Source organism: Chelonia mydas, chromosome 1, assembly GCF_015237465.2.
Source record: "Chelonia mydas isolate rCheMyd1 chromosome 1, rCheMyd1.pri.v2, whole genome shotgun sequence".
Lineage (NCBI taxonomy): Eukaryota > Metazoa > Chordata > Testudines > Cheloniidae > Chelonia > Chelonia mydas.
In genome coordinates, this window is record NC_057849.1 from 134,531,111 (window position 1) to 134,551,610 (window position 20,500).

General features: G+C 44.2%; 1 protein-coding gene across 1 annotated transcript in view; it reads left to right on the forward strand.

Annotated features, from left to right (window-relative positions):
• Positions 1 to 19,109, forward strand: part of BMX (BMX non-receptor tyrosine kinase) — a 37,031-nt gene extending 17,922 nt beyond the window's left edge. Inside the window, exons 7-17 of the mRNA XM_043546278.1 lie at positions 1,056 to 1,092; positions 3,360 to 3,440; positions 4,614 to 4,693; positions 5,955 to 6,082; positions 6,384 to 6,458; positions 8,401 to 8,572; positions 12,130 to 12,346; positions 13,483 to 13,547; positions 14,146 to 14,264; positions 17,509 to 17,666; positions 18,513 to 19,109. Of these exons, the coding sequence (XP_043402213.1) occupies positions 1,056 to 1,092; positions 3,360 to 3,440; positions 4,614 to 4,693; positions 5,955 to 6,082; positions 6,384 to 6,458; positions 8,401 to 8,572; positions 12,130 to 12,346; positions 13,483 to 13,547; positions 14,146 to 14,264; positions 17,509 to 17,666; positions 18,513 to 18,587 (1,207 nt within the window). The 3' untranslated portion in view covers positions 18,588 to 19,109. The remainder of the gene's footprint in view (positions 1 to 1,055; positions 1,093 to 3,359; positions 3,441 to 4,613; positions 4,694 to 5,954; positions 6,083 to 6,383; positions 6,459 to 8,400; positions 8,573 to 12,129; positions 12,347 to 13,482; positions 13,548 to 14,145; positions 14,265 to 17,508; positions 17,667 to 18,512) is intronic.
• The last annotated feature ends 1,391 nt before the right edge of the window (positions 19,110 to 20,500 follow it).

Below are 20,500 nucleotides of genomic sequence, written 5' to 3' on the forward strand. Positions count from 1 at the left end.
GGGGCTACCCAGTTTAATGCACAGAGTGCAGAGTGCATGACTGCTTGGTTGATGGCTAAGTGGTGTATGTATACACCTGATGCAATCAGCTCCAGGCTCTCACAGCTCAAACACAGCATCCTGAGCTGAAGGGAAGGAGCAGAGAAAGAGAAAGAGAATTATTCATAGTGTTTCCCTTTGACCTTTGTGACTAATTGGAGTCAGGGCCTTGGAGGGCCGTTGCTATTAGGATGAGAAATTGAAAGTACAAGTCAGGTATATTTTTGGTGTAATCTCTTTTATTTACCGAAACAAATGACCCACATTGTCCTCTTTCCATTAACACAGGAGGAAACAAACAGCAGGCAGTTCCCTTACTCAGCAATCTTCAAGTCTTCCACTCCATTGAGTTCTCTGCCCAAGATGCCCAGTCTCTCTGCTTCAGTCACGGTCACATTCACTGCTACTGTCCTGTCTTTCTGTCCCTCCAACAGATGCAGCTTGCAACTGATACGGTTGCCCTGTGTTTCCAACCAGAAAACCGCCTCAGTCCACACAGTTTAGCTCTGACCTGCCATGCTGCCTAGTGCCTCAGGTGGTCTCCTCACAGCCCGAGCTGCTTTGCTTCATAAAGATGCTTGACTGAGTTGAACCTGAAAGAGAGTGCTTGGTACAGCCATTGACTTTTTGATGTCTGGGAATTGTTTTTGGATCAGAGAACCCGCTGCTGGCAGCCATTAGTACATCAAAACATGATTGAGCAGCCCTACCTACAAACTGCCTGCTCCACTCCTCCTGCTGAGAAAGCCGATCGCTAAGATGGAAGTTATTTCAATGGCTGTTACAGATTTTAATGTATTAAAAAGTAATTTCCTACAACAACAAAATTCCCCATGCCTTCCTCTATGTGGCATATAAACACCAGGACTAGTTTAAAATATTTTAAACATGAAAATCTTTCTGACACTATAAAAAGTTAGTGAGTGAGTTTGTTTAATCCCATTTCCTATTTGAAAAGGTCAAATTTAAGATGGAATTATACAAGATAACTGAATCGTGAACTGTTTAATTTGCAGGAATGAAGGCTTCGCACCAAGTCCCTATCTGAAAGAGATCTCCTGGGATGATGATGAACTTGGGTAAATCAACATCCAGCCACTCAGTGCTTAAATTTTCACCTCACCATTTTAGGAAAGACCAGGCCACATTTCCAGAATGTTTCACTGGTTTATGATCATTCTATGGCTTTCTGAGGACCCTGTATAAAGTGTCATGAATGATATCAGCTAGACTATATCTTCATCTCCTTGCTGTATACATATTTAATGAAAAAAATTATCGGTGAAATACCGGCCCCACTGATATCAATGGAAGTTTTGCCATTGACTTCAATAGGGCCAGGATTTCACCCTACATATTCTTACTTCACTATTAAGGCCCCAACCTTGAAAACATTTACATATGTAAGTAACATTATGCATGTGAGTAGTCCCATACAAAGTAACATGATTTTGTTTAAATGAAGCCTGCCAGATCAGACCCATTTTTTTAAGTGTCTTTGGCCCTGATCTTGCAAACACTTACGTTGTGCATAAAATTAAGCACTTGCCTGCATGTTTGCAGGGAGCATTTGAGTAATCCCATAGACTGTAAAGAGGTTTGTCTGAGTAAGCGGAGCTGGATCAGGCCCACAACTTTTTTGTAAAATGTGATCATATAATTTCCTATAATTTCCTGAATGCCGTAGAATGCAGTAAAAATTAGAATCCTAAATTATTGGTTTGTTGTTGGGGTTAGGGAGAGGAGAGGGGAGGTATTTGTTATGTTGTAACTTGTTTTGGCATGTGCTATTTTAATTCTGTCCCTGATGTTAAAAACATTTATTGGAGGATTTTGAGCTTGTGGGGTTTTGGAGGATTTCTGTGTAAGCTTCAATGAGGCAATTACAATCTCCTCATAACTGCAGCAGAGCGGTTCAGCCCCTCTGCCTAGCAGGACGGGCCGAGAGAGTGTTTAAGTCTCGCAGCACACTAGGTATTATCACAAAGGGGGCGAAGCCGCTTTAGGCTCTGCTCAGAAGTCTTGTGAATGCCCTCTGAGCAGGCTCCTGATTTTTCAAATGATAATTTTTAAAACTCAAGTTAAAATTTCCTCCCACAACTAGCCAAGGCATCACTACTTATAAAGGACTTTCTACCTGCAACATGTTCATTTGCAACATTCAGCTGCAGCTCTAAAACTGAGGTTAGAGTATTTTACCATGGGAAAGTGTGTACTTTTTTCACCCTCACCAAACCAAAAGAGAAATGGAAAGAAAATGAAATATATCCTCAAATTTGCGTAAAGGGGGAAAAATCCGCTTTGGGCTGAGCCTAGGCTTAGTTCAGTGTGAATACATTTAATTTGGGTTTTGACTTGAGGAAGGTCTGCGTATTTAATCAGGATTTCAATGGGGTGTTTCGTCTTTGTAGGAGAAACTCCAGTGGAAGTGACCATTCATCAGAAGAAGAGGAGAGCATTGCAAAGCATGAGTGAGTATGTGGAGTGTTTTCATGTGTAAATCTTAAGCTCTTTGGGACAAGGACCATCTTTCCATTAGATGTCTGCACAGTCCTAGCACAGTGGAGCCTTTATCCCCCTCTCAACCCTTCTGTGGTACAAATCATCCTTATTATAAATAATCTTCCATAGACTTCCAATGGACTGAATATGTTTTCACCCAACAAAGCAGCAGATGGGGAGGCTTTTAGAAAAGCCTGTCTGATATCCCGATAAAAGGGGGTGCTCACAAAAGACTGACCCCTGTGATGAGGCTGAGGGGAGTGTCACTTGAAAACATGTATGAAGTAGCTGTCTCCTGCGTTTGGGAGCTTGCCGCTCATGAGCATATTATGTAAGGTAAAGCCTGCCTATCACAAAGAGGTTTGAACGTTGTAGGAGTTACACTTTTCAGTTGAAAGTCCCCCCAGGGTGGGGGTGCATGCAGGGCTCTCCATGGCAGAGTTGCCAAAAAAGAAACTATCCTCGCTCTCTGAAGGCTGCAGAGCAGGGTGCCATGCTGGCCCCAAATAGAGCCGGGTGAAGAGGGCCAGAGGAGTGGGGCTATTTACATGGATTCAGTGACCCGAAGCCCCTGAACAGGGAACGTGGAGAGGCAGCGGCCACCCCAGATGCTTAATTTTAATGATCCGAGATTTTATTAAAAACACTGGTAAGGAACTTTGTGTTTGAAAATGGACCATTCTTAACATGCTGCTGCTACTACTGGGGGCTATGCAAGATAGATATTTCAAAAGCTTTTTAAAAGCAAATTTGAAAATGAGGCATCTTGTAAGGGTTTTTCATTGGTCTACTTTGCCAAACCATTATTCGGAAATCATGCTGTAAACAATATTTCTTGTTGTAGCTGGTACGCTGGTGATATCTCCAGGGCCCAGGCAGAGGAACTGCTGCGACAGAAGGTACTGGAAATATCTTTATTAACTGCGTTTAAACCCCTCTCTAAATCTATTGTTATCAGTGCTGCTCCTCGCCTCTAGAGGGTGTGAATACTCTTTAAATAACTTTAGTATTACAGTGAGAGTGGCAGAAACTGAAATAGGTATTAATGTAGTTTGAAGATATAGGAGTAATTAGGTTGTGGGTGAATGTAAGGTCCCTAGAGGTGGAGAAGTAATGGCACTAATCTAAACTAGGCAAAGGGCAGGCAGCGCCCTCCCCCAAAGCTCTGCCAATGGCTTTCATTCCCGACATACAATACTCTATGTTGCTATTTCAAATGTTGGTCTTTTAGGAGCACAGACTGCCAATCAGAGAATACTGTGGGGGGATTCTATGACGTGCACAAATGCAGACGACTGGACAATGGCATTGCCATATTCCGTTCCATCGGAGACATGGCATGTTAGCCGCTAGTACACTTACCTCTTACACCTCCGAGCTCCCGTGACACTCACTCCTTGTGTACTGCCTCCCATTGGTGCTCAGCCACTTGCAGCTCACACCATGCTCGACGGAGCCATGGCCCAACTTTCCTTCCAGCTGCCTGCACCAGAAGTTCAGAAAGGAAGTATAATCCTGGCAAATCACTGTGTATTTCTAGGAGGAAGGGGGCACCAGTAGAAGGACTAGTCACCTGTGGTCCGATCAGGGGCTGAACAGTCCCAAATCCCATCTATCTGAATGGGACATGAGGTTGTGCAGCATCTTGCAGCATTGAATCTTAGACTACAGCTGGACTTGTAAGTGTCTTGTTCCAGCCACACACCAACCAAATTCCAGCACAAGACCAATGTCGCTCCTACATGTGCTGCTAGGAAAGTCCTATTGGGAACCAGAATCTCAGCACCTACCTGGGAAGCCATCCTCAAAAGCAGAAATCTATAGTGCCAAACTGGGGGAGGGAAAGAGGGAAGAAGTAGGATTTAGCTGCCGCTCACATTAAAAATAGCCTAAAAATGAATATGTACTGAAAATCTCTCTAGCTGTTTAATCACCCAGATATACTGAGGCAGTGGAAAACTGATGTGAGTTTAAGGCATTATGGAAATGCATCAAGGCAAAGTTACAAAATATTTCTCCAATAGTGGGTGTTTCTTGTGATGTTTTCCTTCCTTTTTAATTATTATTATTAGGGGAAAGAAGGTTCTTTTATGGTTCGAAATTCAAGCCGAGTGGGCAAGCACTCCGTGTCTGTATTCAGCAAGGCTCTTGAGTGAGTATTCAAAGGATTGCCTTCATTTCCATTGTCCACTCCATGGGTTTGTTCCTTTGGGGAGTCGGGTTTGTTCATCTGGGGAGTCATTCCATTCCAAAGTTACTTCACCAGATCTGGGCTGAACTTTGGGCAAGTTTGGAAACAGGCTTTTAAACAGTATTATCCCTCTAAATCCATCCATGCCTTAACCTTCTGGTCCCTTTTGCTGAGTCCAGTGCTATAGTGACAGAAAGCACCACAAAGAGGTGTGCTCGTTGCAGGGGAGAGAGAGAGTAAGGGAGAGCTGGTAGATATATTATTATTTCATTGCCAGCTGAACATGGAGCATCTCCAAGGATAGGTTGTATGGGAGATGAATGTAATGGCTGGAAGGAGAGGGGAAACTGAAGAGAGAGAGAGACAGAGAGAGAAATGGGGAAGGGGGGGAAGATCAAGCTTGGGAGAGGTAGGAAAAAGGAAGGAGTGGTTAGAAATGGAACTGTAAACATTCAGAAAAATTGCCTTAGTGGATCAAACCACTGGTCCTTCTAGTCAAATGTCCTGTAATCAGAGGTGGCCAGTACCAGATGCAACAGATGAAGATATAATATCCTGATTCCTCACCACCATTGTTTGCATTAAATAACATTTAGACACAATAAATCCTGTATCTTGGCAGGGAGTTAGACTAGATGACCCTAACACTATGGTTCTATGATTTTCAAGGGAAAAGTTTTTTCCTATTCCTAGGCAGTTAGTGTCCTGCAATGGGACAGCTAATATCCCTTATAAATATGACCAGCATTTTGAATACTACATATTGGAAGCTACGGAAATATGGAGAATTTGTAACACGTAGTTTTGTAAAGGGACCACTCAGTGCAACAAAAATAACACTTCACTCACAGGACTGCAGGCTGGGGAACTTGCTGCTTTATTCAACTGCACCACAATAGAGCGGGAACACACAGAACAGAAAGTAAAGGAGGGCTGGAGTGATGCTCTGGAGGAGGGCTGGAGTGATGCATCATACTCTGGGTGGCCCAATTAACTTTATCATAACCCTTACTAGAGTAAGTATTTAGATACCACTTATTAAGCAAAGAGTCCCCTTAACTAAATGACAGCTGATAGCAGCAAAGAAAAAATATTATCAAAATTGTAACTGGTGCATCATGAGTCTGGTGACTACCTGTCTAATTAACTAAATAAGGCTTGGACTTTATTGAGTCCACTTAACAAGGCTTTTACATAAAGAATACTTTGTGCTATTTTTCAGAGATAAAAATGGAACTGTCAAACATTACCATGTGCACACAAACTATGAAAACAAATATTATCTGGCTGAAAATTACTGTTTTAATTCAGTTCCCCAGCTTATTCACTATCATCAGCATAACTCAGCAGGTAAACCACTTCTGTCTCTCCTTGCCCTTTCTGGTGACTCTGAATGTGTTTTTCTCCTATCATATGTTTTTCTCCTACCATAGATAGATTTAGAGAGACTCAGGTTGTTGGGTTTCTAGTATTTATGGTGAATCTCTTGCTATACTGAATGGTCTAAATACTAAGAATAAATTTACCCCCCTTTTAGGTGTCGATCTTGAGAATTTGTTCATGACGGGGGGGTGTTAGTTGCCTAGGATTTTTATTATTATTATTTAAGAGAGCTGCATGTATTGTGATCATTAACTGGCTTTCTTTGTAGGTATGATTACAAGGCTTCGACATGCTGTGACTACAAAAGCAAATAACGTCCCATCGACATCATCCTTAGGAAATGGTATGGAGATGATTTTCCCTTTTAAAACCATTGTCACTGTTTGCCACCTGTCACAGCGCTGGTTGAGCTCCCCCTGCTGGACACTCACCAGACTGCTGTGAGGGAATCCAAATGCTGAATCCTCAAATCCTCTAATCCTCTAGAGTAGTGGTACTCAATCTGCTGGGCGCAGAACACAGCTGCGGCCCATGTGTCATCCTCAGGGCCATACAGGTAGTATATACATTGTGTGAATGCAGACCACATGACACAGAGAGAGCTGCATATGTGGCCCACAATGGTAAATAGGTTGAGAACCAGTCCTCTAGAGTCTAAATGGAGTCCAGGGACTTCCCCTGGCTTGGGGGCTCTAGGCACCCTCTTGGGATGAAGATTCTCTGTTTAACACTCACTTCTGAGAGCTGAGACCTTGTGGTCCAACTGCCGAGCCTCTGCAACCAGGAGTGACCCTCCCAATTCCTCCTTTCCCCCCCAGTTTATGCAGAGCCCTTCCCAGAACTCCAGCCTTGTAGGCACTCTGGGTAAACAGGTTAACCCCTCAGGGACATGTGGTAGGTGTTGTACATAACTTACACAGACAGATTTTGCACAAGATTCTAAACTACCATTGCTCTTTACGTAAGAGAGAAAGGACAAGAGGGTACAGATCATTTAGAAAACACTGAACACCCCTAATGCAATGCCCCACTAACTCACCTCTCCCTTGGGGTCCATCAGAGTTCAGGTCAGCTGGGGTCCCCACTTCCCCATCAGACTCCTGAAGCAGCTTCCCTCTGCTTGAGCTGGTGAAAATGGCCAAAGACCCCCAGGAAAACTGCTCCTGCCCTTTTATAACCTTCCAGTCCTTCTGTCCTGTGACTCCTGGATCAGCCTCCACAGGTGATCCCAGACCCCTACCAGATGACTCTGTGGCCAGGTTATCTCTCCCCTGACAGACTATTTTTTCCTGGGTAGGAGGCTGCCTATTGCTTAGGGCACTTGTATTTGAATAGAGGACCACCCAGATTTCACAACCCTCTATTGCCAGTCCTGCGTCACCCCCATGGAATTTCTGTCCAAGATGAGGTAAAAGGACAACAGAGAAGACAAAGGGCTGCACATTCCAAATAGAGTTTGATAAAGACACAGAGAGAGAGTTCATAATCTCACCCAGAATTCCTTAGGTTGTACAGATAGATCCCACACATCGTCACACCCCATAATTTGTCAATAAAAAGAAACCATTATGATTTTCCTTACTTCCAATCTTGGCCTTATAGAAGGCTGCAGAAGCTTTAAACTCTCTGGTTGGCAGTCACTTAGATTCATCTCTGTGTCAGAGGTAATGCAGAACCTCCCTGCAGCACATAGAGTTTAGAGAGGGATTATTCTTTGGTGATCAGTCCCTCCCTTGTATGGGGAGTGCACAGGTGCATTATTCTTAATGCTAGTGTAGTCACCACCCACCAGCGCATGCAGCCTACTCCCAAGGCAGCTATGTGTGTGGATGTTGGGAGGCCGTGGGACCACATTCCACAACTCCCTCTGGGGTCAAGTGACCGGCTCCTTGTGCACTCCCTCCATCTGCACACCCATGCCACAGCCATCTCAATCTGGCCCTTTCTTATTATGTTCTAGCACGTTATGTGGTGGGATTGCATTTGTTTGTAAAGCCAACTGAAAAACAGCCTGGCGATACTTTAATTGTTTGGCCCAAAAGTCCTTCATAAGTCACACAAACTTTGTTTGGTTTTGTGAACTAACATACCTCAGCTGTGGTATCAAATGGCACTCTGGGGTTGTGCTGCAGGGTACCCATTTCTGCTGCCACTTGCAGACAAAACCCATAGACTTCATGTGGCACACTTTCATGCATTGCAAAAGAAACAAATGGACACCTTTAGGACCCCAGGACTGCATATGTCAGTCTGGTAGCTAAAGGGGATTACTTCTGTCCCTCTAGAGATCTGGGAGCTGAAACGAGAGGAAATCGTCCTGCTCAAGGAATTAGGAAGTGGCCAGTTTGGAGTGGTGCAGCAGGGAAAATGGAAGGGAAAGTACGATGTTGCCATTAAGATGATTAAAGAAGGATCAATGTCAGAAGATGAATTCATAGAGGAAGCTCACACCATGATGTAAGCTGCACTTTGCTTAATGAAATAACATTGCAAATAAGGCTCTTCCACAAGTCATCTCAGTAATATAGAATAGTCATAAGAACATAAGAATGGCCATACTGGGTCAGACCAAAGGTCCACCCAGCCGAGTATCCTGTCTACCGACAATGGTCAATGCCAGGTGTCCCAGAGGGAGTGAACCTAACAGGTAATGATCTAGTGATCTCTCTCCTGCCATCCATCTCCACCCTCTAACAAACAGAGTCTAGGGACACCACTCCTTACCCATCCTGGCTAATAGCCATTAATGGACTTAACCTCCATGAATTTATCCAGTTCTCTTTTAACCCCTGTTATAGTCCTAGCCTTCACAACCTCCTCAGGCAATGAGTTCCACAAGTTGACTGTGCACTGAGTGAAGAAGAACTTCCTTTTATTTGTTTTAAATCTGCTGCCCATTAATTTCATTTGGTGGCCCCTAGTTCTTATATTATGGGAACAAGTAAATAACTTTTCCTTATTCACTTTCTCCACACCACTCATGATTTTATATATCTCGATCATATCCCCCCTTAGTCTCCTCTTTTCCAAGCAGAAAAGTCCTAGCCTCTTTAATCTCTCCTCCTATGGGACCTGTTCCAAACCCCTAATCATTTTAGTTGCCCTTTTCTGAACCTTTTCTAATGCCAGTATAGCTTTTTTGAGATGAGGGGACCACATCTGTATGCAGTATTCAAGATGTGGGCACACCATGGATTTATATAAGGTCAATAAGATATCTCCATCTTATTCTCTATCCCTTTTTTAATGATTCCTAGCATCCCGTTTGCTTTTTTGACTGCACACTGCATGGATGTCTTCAGAGAACTGTCCACGATGACTCCAAGATCTTTCTCCTGATTAGTTGTAGCTAAATTAGCCCCCATCATATTGTATGTATAGCTGGGGTTATTTTTTCCAATGTGCATTACTTTACATTTATCCACATTAAATTTCATTTGCCATTTTGTTGCCCAATCACTTAGTTTTGTGAGATCTTTTTGAAGTTCTTCACAGTCTGCCTTGGTCTTAACTATCTTGAGCACTTTAGTATCATCTGCAAACTTTGCCACCTCACTGTTGACCCCTTTCTCCAGATCATTTATGAATAAGTTGAATAGGATTGGTCCTAGGACTGACCCTTGGGGAACACCACTAGTTACCCCTCTCCATTCTGAAAATTTACCATTTATTCCTACCCTTTGTTCCCTGTCTTTTAACTAGTTCTCAATCCATGAAAGGATCTTCCCTCTTATCCCATGACAACTTAATTTACGTAAAAGCCTTTGGTGAGGGACCTTGTCAAAGGCTTTCTGGAAATCTAAGTACACTATGTCCACTGGATCCCCCTTGTCCACATGTTTGTTGACCCCCTCAAAGAACTCTAATAGATTAATAAGACATGATCTCCCTTTACAGAAACCATGTTGACTTTTGTGCAACAATTTATGTTCTTCTGTGCGTCTGACAATTTTATTCTTACTATTGTTTCAACTAATTTGCCCGGTACTGATGTTAGACTTACTGGTCTGTAATTGCCAGGATCACCTCTAGAGCCCTTCTTAAATATTGGCGTTACATTAGCTATCTTCCAGTCACTGGATACAGTAGCTGATTTAAAGGACAGGTTACAAACCGTAGTTAATAGTTCTGCAATTTCACATTTCAGTTCTTTCAGAACTCTTGGGTGAATGCCATCTGGTCCTGGTGACTTGTTACTGTTAAGTTTCTCAATTAATTCCAAAACCTCCTCTAGTGACACTTCAATCTGTGACAATTCCTCAGATTTGTCACTTACAAAAGACGGCTCAGGTTTGGGAATCTCCCTAACATCCTCAGGCGTGAAGACTGAAGCAAAGAATTCATTTAGTTTATCTGCAAAGACTTTATTGTCTTTAAGTGCTCCTTTTGTATCTCGATTGTCCAGGGGCCCACTGGTTGTTTAGCAGGCTTCCTGCTTCTGATGTATTTAAAAAACATCTTGTTATTACCTTTTGAGTTTTTGGCTAGCTGTTCTTCAAACTCCTTTTTGGCTTTTCTTATTACATTTTTACATTTAATTTGGCAATGTTTATGCTCCTTTCTATTTACCTCACTAGGATTTGACTTCAACTTTTTAAAAGATGCCTTTTTATCTCTCACTGCTTCTTTTACTGAAAAAAGTCATCGAAAAAGAAGTTCCTCCTCAAAATAAAACCATAAGTACCACAGGCAACTTTAGACATAGGCTGAGTAGGTGACCACCTAGGGCATCACATTTAGAGAGGCATCAACAGAATAGTAGAGAGATTGCTGGGGTTACCAGTAACCAGTGTTATACTGCTCTTCAGCTTCACTGACTGCTGAGCTTCTGCATGTGTGATTTAAACTGTACTTTATTATTGAAACGCCTCCTTCAACATGCATGTATGGAATTATCTATTTCTGTCATCAGAAGCAGGTGGGAATGACCTATGCATGAGTAGATGGGACGTATCAGACCAATGAATGCATCTGCAGTATATTTCACATTGGCAATGGGGAGGTAACCGCCCCAATCTCCACAGTCAGATACCAGTTTGCAAGTAGTTTTATTCAGGGCATTTCAGGTATGTCACAACATAAGGAAATGTGCTGTGCTCCTGTCAGTTGGCTAGCTGAAATGGTTATAATAGCTGATTCTACTTTGCTACATTCTCTTAGAAGGAACGTAGCCACTTTTTGAATGCCTTCTAGTGGCCTGGGATGACTCTGTCGTGCCGTGCTTCAGTTTCCCCTCTTGGACTCCTCAAGAAGTCAAAAAAGGCTTCTCTTTGTTCAGTGGTACCCCTCCATGGAGGCTGGTTTTACTAGCAAAAAGTTCAAAGTGAGGCTTCCCCAGACTTAAGCTGGGGACAACCCATCCTCCCTGAGGTACTGTCTCAGAACTCTCCTAGTGTCTCAGGATCTTCCCTGCTTCAGCAGGCCAATCCCAGCCCTTCGTAGCTGGAGCAACTCCCCTGATTGCATGATCTTCCCTGCAGGAATCTTTCTCACTCTCTGCCACAGCTTTCCCTTCTTGTTTCCTGCCTTCCTCCGGCTCTTTATAGAGATCAGCTGCGCTTTATCTGGCCCATATTGAGAGGCTGTTAATAAGGCACAGGTGGGCTGGACTAGTTCCCTCTTCAAGGGCCTAGTCCATTCTGTGGCATGGAATCCTTAAATCTCAGGTGCCAATACTCTAACTCAGCTTTCTCCGTGTGTGCCAGTGGGGCGGTGCACAGGCTCAGAAGTCTGCACTACTGGAACCTAAAATAGTCAATTTCACCATTCGTGATTATTTGTGCAATTGTTTCATGCTAGCATGGAGAACGAAATTAACCTCTGCTTGAAAGGGAAATTTTTAAGTCTGAGATTTCATTGATCAAACCCAAACTTTACTAACTAGGCTAGAACTCTTATTAATTATTATTTATTTGTATTGCTCCAAAAGTTACTTTACAAATGTCAAGGTAATGATAAGGAATAAAAGCTCACAACATAGAGTAACATATTTATTTCTTAATTTTTTGTTTCAGGAAACTTAATCATCCCAAACTTGTTAAGCTCTATGGGGTTTGCACAGAGACATATCCCTTCTATATAGTGGCAGAATATATGGCTAATGGCTGCTTGCTTAACTACTTGAGGAGTCACGGAAAGGAACTGCAACCCTTTCAGCTGCTGGAAATATGTCATAGCATTTGTGAAGCTATGACTTTCTTAGAGAGCCAGCAGTTCATTCATCGAGACTTGGTAAGCTCTAGCCACGTAGGATGGGTAGGAGGAGGAGAGTTAGAACCTGACTCTGTGTTCTGTTACTCCTATTTTATACCAGTGTAACTCACACTGGCATAAAACAAGGTTAACAGTGTGGACACGTAGGCCACTGGAATAGAAGGTTCTGTTTAGTGGTGTTTTGTTACTATTATAAGAACAGCTGCTGTGTCAAGAACTTGGACCGTTCAGATTTTGTTGTAATAAGCCATTATTTTACCCACTTGTGTCTTGTTCCTTCTATTATTCACCCTGGTTTTATAGTGATCTAGCTCTACTTTACACTAGTGTAACTGAGAGCAGAATCAGGACCTTGTATCTAGGCCCACCGTTTGTGCAGGAGTGTGTGTGCAAGAACACTGGCAGACAGGGTCGGGTGGAATCAGATTGGTTATGGTGTGAGATCACTGAAAGAGAACTCTCCCTAGCTCCTGGAGATACTGATTTCCTTTGTAAAGCACTTTGAGATCTATGGATGACAAGTGCTATAGAAAAGCTAGGTATTATTATCGTTACAAATTAAAAATAGTGCATCATTTTTTAAATCAAAGAACTTCATGGATATACGCGATGAGGGCATAGGCAATGTGGTCTAGTAGTCACATTTACGCCGTGGTCTGCATGTGAGGAACAGTGGTCACTAAGCAGGAGTTGCATGAATCACAAGAGCCAGGTTCAGTAAGCAAGAGTTGGGGTCAGAGTCAGGCCGGGGTCAGAGAGCGGAAGTCGAGATAGCACCAGGCTGGAATCAGGGGGCAGGAATCAGGGTCAGAGTCAGGCTGGATAAGAGATCAGGAGACAAGGCAAAGTCTGGAGTTGCAGCAAGCCAAAGTCTGTGTGTGGTTGTCCAGACAACTTCCTGGGGCAACCCCTGAGCCTAAACAGGGGCACTTGGCCAATCAGAGGGCGGCAGGTACTTGGGTGGTACTTCCTGTAGCACCTACTCTCCACAGTTCCCCCTGACTGTAATTGTCCCAGGCTCTACAGACCCAGGTTCTAGCCCAGGGACCCTTACAAGCAATTCTGCAGGAAAGAAATACTGTTTGAAAATAACGAAACTCTTATTTCACTTGGATTTCGGTCACTCAGTCTGTTTTCTTGTTTTCCCACTAAAGGCTGCTAGGAACTGCTTGGTTGACAGTGATCTTACTGTGAAGGTGTCTGACTTTGGGATGGCTAGGTAAGCTACAGATTGAGTCTTCAACCTCTGTAGTGCAATAATGTCAATCCTGAATGGTTTATTGGTGTTAGTCAGCCAGTGCTGCCATGAAACCAACAGTGAATGAGCTGTTATTAATAAAGTTAAACCACAGGGACTATCTAGTTCTCTTTAGTCCCATTGAGTTAATGATTGTAACCCATTCTGGGGCTTTCAATGAGACGAGAAACAGAAGGTGCAGACTCCTGGCATCTCTAAAGGTTAGAGGGCAAATGTAATGTATGCACAACCCTGTTTTATGCTTGTCAAAGAAATCTCAACAATGTTCTCTGTGTGCAAGAGAGTTTTTATAATGGCCCCTTTGTGAGAGATTCACGTGGGTTTCTGATCCCTCTAGCAAAGACATGATAAGGAGTCCCTTGATAACTTGATTGCAGCAACATACCTCTGCAGCTTGAGGTTAGCGTTTCTATCGGGTCACCTTTGGAGACCTGGGTTTCTGGCCAGGCTTTGTTCACAGGCTTGTTGGGGAGTTCTTGTGGGACATTCCAGGCAGAAGCAGGAAGCAATATTTCACTAGCTATTTGTCATAGCTTGAAGACTGGCTCTTCCCTTGCAGGTATGTTCTGGATGACCTGTATGTAAGTTCATTAGGAACTAAGTTTCCAGTGAAGTGGTCGGCACCAGAAGTTTTTCATTATACTAAGTTTAGCAGCAAGTCGGATGTATGGGCCTTTGGTACGTATGGGATTTGACCTTTCATATTGGAGATGCTTAATAAGCTCAAAAAATGCAAACTTGACTGCATATTTGAAAAGCCAAAAAAATGACTGACAGACTTTAACAACTACTATGCGAAAGTCTGAGATAGGCATTTACTACGTATAGCGTGTATATTCTGCTTAATATTGCCATGCAACAACAATAGACCAAACTGATGTAATCTTAATGGCTTCTCTGTGGGTGCACAGACTAGAATTTGGTCCACTACCCGTATGTTGTACAATATGTGTGTAGTCCGATGCCCGGGGTGGGTCGCTGGAGCAGAGACCGAACCTGAGCCCTCTGGCTCTAAAAGCACCAGCCTCTAGTGCCTAAGCTAAAAGACCTGTTCAGTTAGTTCAAAGGTTGTAGCAGATTCATAAATCTCAAGCCTAGCCTGTAGCATGGGACAGCATGCCATACTGTGTAATCACGGGATACATGTGCCATGCTAGCTTCTTGCCAGAACTTAGAACATGATGCAAACCTGTTTCCAGCCAGGAGAGCTCAAACAGCTGATCTTCTCATGGCAACCTGGCACTGAGCTGTGGTGAACAAGGTAGAAGAGAGGTTTTTCCAAATTCTTCTTTCTTTCAGCTCTGTCTCCAGCTAGTCACCCTATCCCATTAAAAGAAAGACTGCAATACTGAAAATGTTTTGCATGTGCCCTATACTATTATGTTATACAGCAGGAGTTGACAACCTATGGCACGCGTGCCAAAGATGGCACGCGAGCCGATTTTTAATGGCACGTTGCTGCCTGCCGGGTCCCAGCCGCCGGCCCCGCTCAGCCGCTGCTGAACCCAGGCCGGGACCCCGCCAGGCAGCAGAGTGCTATTACAACTCCTTGCCCGCCCTGGCCCGCTCTTCTCCGCCCCCCCCCCCCCGGGGACAGGGTGAAGAAGCTTGGTCCTGCCGGCTACTGCTGCAGGGCAGGCAAGCTCCTGCCTCTTCCCCCAGCCTGCTGGGTTCCTGCCCCTCCTCCTCTCCCTCCCGGCCGCCGATCAGCTGATGGCCCTTGCGTGGGAGGGGGAGAAGCCGAGCCGCAGCGCAATCGCTGCTTCAGGGAGGAGGCGGAGAAGAGGTGGGGACGGGGCCTTGGGGAAGGGGGGTGGAATTAGGGCATATCCCCTCCAGCCCTCTGCCATGAGCCGCTCTGGGCAGGGGGCTGGGAACAACCCCATGACCCCAGCCCTCTGCCCTGACCCCTGCACCCCCCTCACACACTCCTAGCCCTCTGCCCTGACCCCTGCACCCCACTCATACACACCCAGCCCTCTGTCCTGACCCCTGCACCCCCCACAACCCCAGCCCTGACTCCAGCCCCCCACATACCCAGCCGCCCCACACCACATGCCCTAACTCCTGCACCCCCCTCACATGCCCCCAGCCCTCTGCCCTGACTCCTGCACCCCCCACACCTCATGCCCTGACTCTTACACCCCCCACATTGCTACCCCCACCCTGAGCACCAAATGGGAGCTTCTGCACACACACCCCCACATTCCCACCTGCACCCCTTCCACCAAATGGGAGCTGCCCAGGTAAGCACTCCACCCTCAAACCTCCTCCCCCAACCCTGAGCCCCCTCCCTCATTCTAGCTCTTGGCCAGGCCCTACACCCCAAACCCAGCCTGCTCCTTCAACCCCAGCCCTGTGCTCAGTGCACTCCCACCCTCAGCTCAGTGCAGAGAAGAGGAAGAGAATGGGCTAGAACCAGGGAGAAGGTAGGTACCCGCTCTATGTGGGCAGGGCCAGGATCCCAGACCGGCAGCGGGCTGAGTGGCAGCGGGCTGAGCCGCTCAGCGCACTGCCAGTCTGGGGTCCCGGCTGCCAGTCCTGCTCAGCCCACTGTCGGTCTGGGGTCCCGGCCGCTGGCCCCGCTCAGCCCGCTGCTGGTCTGGGGTTCTGGCTGCTGGCCCCTTGCCAGCCAGGGTCCTGGCCACAGGCCCCGCTCGGCCTGCTGCTGGCCTAGGTGAACGGAACCCCAGACCAGCGTAAGATCAGCATTTTAATTTAATTTTAAATGAAGCTTCTTAAACATTTTGAAAACCTTGTTTACTTTACATACAACAATAGTTTAGTTATATAATATATAGACTTATAGAGAGAGACCTTCTAAAAAATGTTAAAATGTATTACTGGCACGCGAAACCTGAAATTAAAGTGAATAAATGAAGACTCGGCACACCACTTCGGAAAGGTTGCCAACCCCTGGTATATAATTAAGACTAAGATTTAGTAATGGGTATTTTTAGTAAAAGTCATGGACAGGTCATGGGCAATATACAAATATTCACGGCCCTGTGACCTGTCCATGACTTTTACTATAAATACCCCAACTAAAACTTAGCAGCTCCTGGGGCCCCAGGGCGGACTGCTCTGGGGGTCCCCAGGACACTGATGCTCTGGAGGGGAGTGGAGGGGCCGATGACTAGCCCCTACTCTGGTAGCAGGGGCTGACTGCCCCCCACTGCTCCAAGGCCCATGGGGACTGCTGCTCCGATGGTCTCTGGGATGGCCCCTGGGACCGCTGCTGCTCCGTGACCACTGCTGCTCTGGCGGCCCCAGGGCCAGCTGCCTGGGGCTCCTCCAGCAGCGGCCGGTGCGACTGGCCCCAGGGCCACCCCAGCAGCTGGCTCCGGGGTCAGCTGCTCGGGCAGCCCTGGGGTCTGCCGCACCGGCAGCTGCAGAAGTCACAGAAGTCACAGAAAGTCACGGAAGCCGTGATCTCTGTGACAGACTCGCAGCCTTATAGATAACCACTGTAAGTCCTTTGGGAATCTTATTTAAGTCTTCTAACACTAAAGGACTAAATGTCCCAGTCCCTTAAAAACATCTGTAAAATCACGTGAGAAAATCATCTACAAAATGCCCATAGTACTTATTCTATATTATTTTGTAAAGTTGACATAGGACAATTCTTAAATAGCCATGTCTTGGGCATTATCACTGAACAACCCCATCAAACATCTGTATCATTCAACTTCACCTACCACTACACCAGTATGTTGTTTGCAATTGAGTACAGCATCACTAACACTAATATCGTTCATCATACCCTGGATACAAATAGCCCCATACATTTGCTAGAAAAATAATTTTTGCTAGAAGTTTCGACTGTTATTACCATTCTGATAGATGAGTATTGCTTAAGTGTCTTGATCTGGAATGGTTTTTCATTAAATTTCTTGTCTTTCAACCCTGGAAATTTCTGCAGGGATCTTAATGTGGGAGGTGTTCACTTTGGGAAAGCAACCCTATGAACTGTATGATAACGTTCAAGTGATTGAGAAGGTTTCTGAGGGATATCGGCTTTACCGACCACAACTGGCCTCAGAGACCATCTACCAGTTAATGTACAGCTGCTGGCATGAGGTACGTACATTGGTCCATATGCATTGGAGATGTTATCTAAAACAATTGATGGGCTTCATGATGGTCGGCTGAAAAAAAGCAATACAGGAAACTATTTCTGTTAAAGAACATCGATTGTAGAGAGAAACTAGCTTCCATAAAGCCCTCAACTACAGTACACCAGAGGAAGAGCCCATAATTAATAAGAGGACAATGTGTGGAAAATTAAGCATGAAGGAGAACTAGCTGATTTTCCTTTTAAGGAAGCTGTACCATTCACTTATGACGATAACTTTAAAATATGCCTCAAATTAGATGACAGATTTAGAGTTTGAGTGATTCATCATAACGTCTCTATGCCTGAAATTCTAAATGTAAGAGCACTGTCAAGGTTTGTAGGTCAAACACTGATCATTCTGTATCCATATTTAAGTTTCTCTTAAAGATCAATGCTGCCATGCCACCTACAGTACAAAAAAATTCCCAATTTATTGTTCTTCTTCCTGCCTCTGTTTACCTGTCTTTAAACAGTGATATGTCCCTTCTTGAGTGTCTAGTAACTGCCTGGCACATTATTGGTGCTACCATAAAATGGTGATTGTTAGTTTTTATATGACTCACACCAAACATGACAAAAATAAGTTCTACTTGAACAAAAATTTTAAAGAGAAAGAAAAAAGAAAACAAAAGCAATAGAAGAAAGATTTGAAGCATACAGTGGTTGGAATCATTAATTGCTTTGCCACATAAATGCCATTACCTCTCCATAATTCTGCATGTTTGAGCTAAGAAAAATGAATATGTTACAGTAACTATGTTATATTTTCAGCGTTAAGTAACCACATAAGTTCTTTTGTTTTCATATAGCTACCAGAAAAGCGCCCCACGTTTCATCAACTCCTATCAATTATTGAGACACTCAGAGAAGATGACGAGTCTTGAAGACAAGTCCTCATCATGTGGCTTTTGAATATTGGTTGACATATCACCAGTTTACTTTGTGGGAGCTAATATTTTTGTGCAAATTCTGAAATCTGACTGACTTCAGATTTGGCTGACTCCAGCAATATTACACTGGTTTTTCATTGTCTTTTAATTCGCAGTGCTTTGACAACACAGAGTAAAGAAGAAAGCTCTTGTGATGTTGTGGTGACTTGGTATTGTCTGAAAGAAGAGTGTAGAAGTATAATACTGATGCTGTTAGTATGACCCCCCTCCCCCGCCCGCCCCTAGTACTTCACAAGCAGAGAACTATCCAGTAATAATATAAACTCTTTCAAGGTTTGTTGTGGTGTTGGGTTTTTTTAGGTCACAACAGGATTTTATTAATCTTTATTTGGAAAATGTAAACATGGGCAATACAAGCTTACTAGGTTTTCTCATTATCATATCAGATCTCAGGGTATTTTCTGTTGTATAAACCTGAGGTTGGTATTATGGGTCAAATTCATACCTGGTGCAAGTGGCGGCAACTCCAGTGGCATTAGTGTTAACTTCAATGCTGTGAATGCTATTGCCAGTGAAATAGCATATCACTTTGGTCAGTAGGGCCTGATCCAGTTTCCCTGAGGTCAATGGGAGTCTTTCCATTCACTAAAAGAAAAGGAGGACTTGTGGCACCTTAGAGACTAACCAATTTATTTGAGCATGAGCTTTCGTGAGCTACAGCTCACTTCATCGGATGCATACTGTGGAAATTGCAGAAGACATTATATACACAGACACCATGAAACAATACCTCCTCCCACCCCACTCTCCTGCTGGTAATAGCTTATCTAAAGTGATCATCAAGTTGGGCCATTTCCAGCACAAATCCAGGTTTTCTCCTGGATTTCTGCAGGAAATGGCCCACCTTGATTATCATACACATTGTGAAGACAGTAGTCACTTTGGATGGGCTATTACCAGCAAGAGAGTGAGTTTGTCTGTGGGGGGGCGGAGGGTGAGAAAACCTGGATTTGTGCTGGAAATGGCCCAACTTGATGATCACTTTAGATAAGCTATTACCAGCAGGAGAGTGGGGTGGGAGGAGGTATTGTTTCATGGTGTCTGTGTATATAATGTCTTCTGCAATTTCCACAGTATGCATCCGATGAAGTGAGCTGTAGCTCATGAAAGCTCATGCTCAAATAAATTGGTTAGTTTCTAAGGTGCCACAAGTCCTCCTTTTCTTTTTGTGAATACAGACTAACACGGCTGTTACTCTGAAACCTTTCCATTCACTAGTGCATATTGGATTGGGCCCTAATGACAGTCATTGTTCATTCTAAACTAGATCTTTGTGACATTTGAAATACAATTATGGGGCTACTGTTGGCAGTGATATGTTCTTATTCCCTATTTAATCCCTGATAATGCAAAACTATACTTGTCTTAAACAGACTGGTTTATTGAAACATCAGTATGGGAGCTGCAAGACCAGATACCTGATGAAGACATCACCATTTGAAATGTTATTAATATAATGGCATGACCAAAAAATTTCACACATGAGTGCTTGAAATTTGACTCCTAAATCCATATTTGGACACTTAACTAGAAGGGTCCTAATTTTCAAAGGTGCTCATCAACTATAGCTCCCATTGACTTCAATGACAGCTGGCATTGCTTAGCACCTCTGAACATTTGGCTACTTCTATGTAAGTGCTTAAATATAGATTTAGGAGCCTAACCTTAGGCACCCAGGTTTGCAAATTTTGGCCTATTTTCTTTTATATACATGTTGAAAAATTGTGACTAGTGTTTGATTCATAGTAATGGTTGTTGCGGTTCAAATACAAGACAGAACAAGGCTTTAAGCAAGCAAGCAGGCTGGTCTGCCGACGGGCTGGTCTGCCTGTCAGCTTTCCACCCTC